This window comes from Limulus polyphemus, unplaced genomic scaffold (assembly GCF_000517525.1).
Source record: "Limulus polyphemus unplaced genomic scaffold, Limulus_polyphemus-2.1.2 Scaffold5756, whole genome shotgun sequence".
In the NCBI taxonomy this organism is placed as follows: Eukaryota; Metazoa; Arthropoda; class Merostomata; order Xiphosura; family Limulidae; genus Limulus; species Limulus polyphemus.
In genome coordinates, this window is record NW_013671366.1 from 51,585 (window position 1) to 53,604 (window position 2,020).

General features: G+C 32.0%; 1 protein-coding gene and 1 long non-coding RNA gene across 2 annotated transcripts in view; both read right to left on the reverse strand.

Moving 5' to 3' along the window:
- LOC106472945 (alpha-1,3-mannosyl-glycoprotein 4-beta-N-acetylglucosaminyltransferase B-like) overlaps positions 1-2,020 on the reverse strand; it is a 30,897-nt gene that overhangs the window by 16,341 nt on the left and 12,536 nt on the right. Inside the window, exons 2-3 of the mRNA XM_013933615.2 lie at positions 846-892; positions 452-565 (exon numbers count right to left, since the gene is read on the reverse strand). Of these exons, the coding sequence (XP_013789069.2) occupies positions 452-565; positions 846-892 (161 nt within the window). The remainder of the gene's footprint in view (positions 1-451; positions 566-845; positions 893-2,020) is intronic.
- On the reverse strand, positions 1,553-1,998 carry LOC111089276. Its single transcript, XR_002613564.1, has 2 exons — positions 1,819-1,998; positions 1,553-1,702 (listed from the first exon to the last, which is right to left on the reverse strand). It is a non-coding gene; the product is annotated as an uncharacterized LOC111089276 (long non-coding RNA).

The window sequence follows — 2,020 nt, forward strand, 5'->3', positions numbered from 1 at the left end:
ACATGGTGATTGTACAACTATTAGATTGTATGTAGTAACTTGGCCAAGTCATCTTAGCAAACATGATGACTGTCGAACTATTAGACTGTATGTAGTAACTTGACCAAGTCATCTTAGCAAACATGGTGATTGTCCAACTATTAGATTGTATGTAGTAACTCGACCAAGTCATCTTAGCAAACATGGTGATTGTCCAACTATTAGATTGTACGTAGTAACTCAACCAAGTCATCTTAGCAAACATGGTGATTGTCCAACTATTAGATTGTATGTAGTAACTTGGCCAAGTCATCTTAGCAAACATGATGACTGTCGAACTATTAGACTGTATGTAGTAACTCGACCAAGTCATCTTAGCAAACATGGTGATTGTCCAACTATTAGATTGTATGTAGTAACTCGACCAAGTCATCTTAGCTAACTACAGATTCCACAAAGAAAGTTTTCTCACTTGACTCTTTCAGGTGGGTCTCCAAGAGTCTGTTGCAACTTTGTCCAGTCTGGATAAAAATTTGCTGAAGGAGCAACAATTTCTAACAGTCCAGTTTCTATGTGCTCTTGGAAACTGTGAACAATACAATAATTATCACAAAATTATTACAAAACGTACAGTAGCTAAGATGTAAAAAAAACACGTTAGCTATTATCTTTGGAACAATGAACAAGTAGTTTGTAAACCAATAAATATTTTGAGCTATTGGATAATTTCAATGCCATCATATACTTTGACTGTAAATAAGATTTTATAAACTGTAACAAGACAACTCTGCAATAGGTTACATTTTGTTAAACTTCCATATAAAAATCACCATACATTTAAAACATGCAAGTACAGTCATACATACTGTGTTTCAATTTCAACAGCTTGTCTTGTTATAAAGTCTTTATCAGTCTGAAATGAAAAAAGAAGACAAAAGGTCTTAAAAAATGTCTCTCAAAAAACAAATTAGAACACATATTTCTGTAACAGACAGAAAATACAACTAATTTCTAATAAAAGTCAAAACCTGGGAACTTCTCTGACAACATGACAATTGAAAGGAACACAAAACAAATTCAAGTTTGACAATCTTACAGCCAAAATTTCCAGTTACTAAGTTTCTCCATAATCACATGCTAAGAACATAACAGACGTTACTCTCTCACGGTCATAAACTGGGAAAACCACAGCTTCTTAATACCTGATGCACAACTCAGAAATATTTTAAAGAGAAATTATGTCCATATCAAAATACATTGGAGAAATTATAGTTTCTTAAACTCATAAATAATGTAAGACCTAAAAAAACCTAGTGAGAACTTCAATTCTAGATGTTGCAATGAAATGACCTCAAAACAATAAAGACTAAGAGTTTTATAATAGCAGATCTAGCCTCAAAATCTTGACTAATTGCTTTATAAGAACAGGAATAGACTCACATTTACATTACTGGTTATGAAAGTAAGATTTATTTTCTGTTATTCAAGGAATAACAGCTTCAAAATGCAAACAATGCATCCATAAGGTTTGTCATTATTATTGCAAACACAAAAATAACAAATATTAATGTACATTTTTGTGTTTAAATCAAGCATGAATTATACATGTGTTGTGGCAACAAGCATTGTTCTACATTAGCTTTTAGATCAATAATCTCTGCTGTGACTCCAAGTGTACATTAATATTTGTTATTTTTGTGTTTAAATCAAGCATGAATTATACCTGCATTGTGGCAACAAGCATTGTTCTACATTAGCTTTTACATCAATAATCTCTGCTGTGACTCCAAGTGTACATTAATATTTGTTATTTTTGTTTAAATCAAGCATGAATTATACATGTGTTGTGGCAACAAGCATTGTTCTACATTAGCTTGCAGATCAATAATCTCTGCTGTGACTCCAAGTGTACATTAATATATGTTATTTTTGTGTTTGAATCAAGCATGAATTATGCATGTGTTGTGGCAACAAGCATTGTTCTACATTAGCTTGCAGATCAATAATCTCTGCTGTGACTCCAAGTTAACAAATATTAATG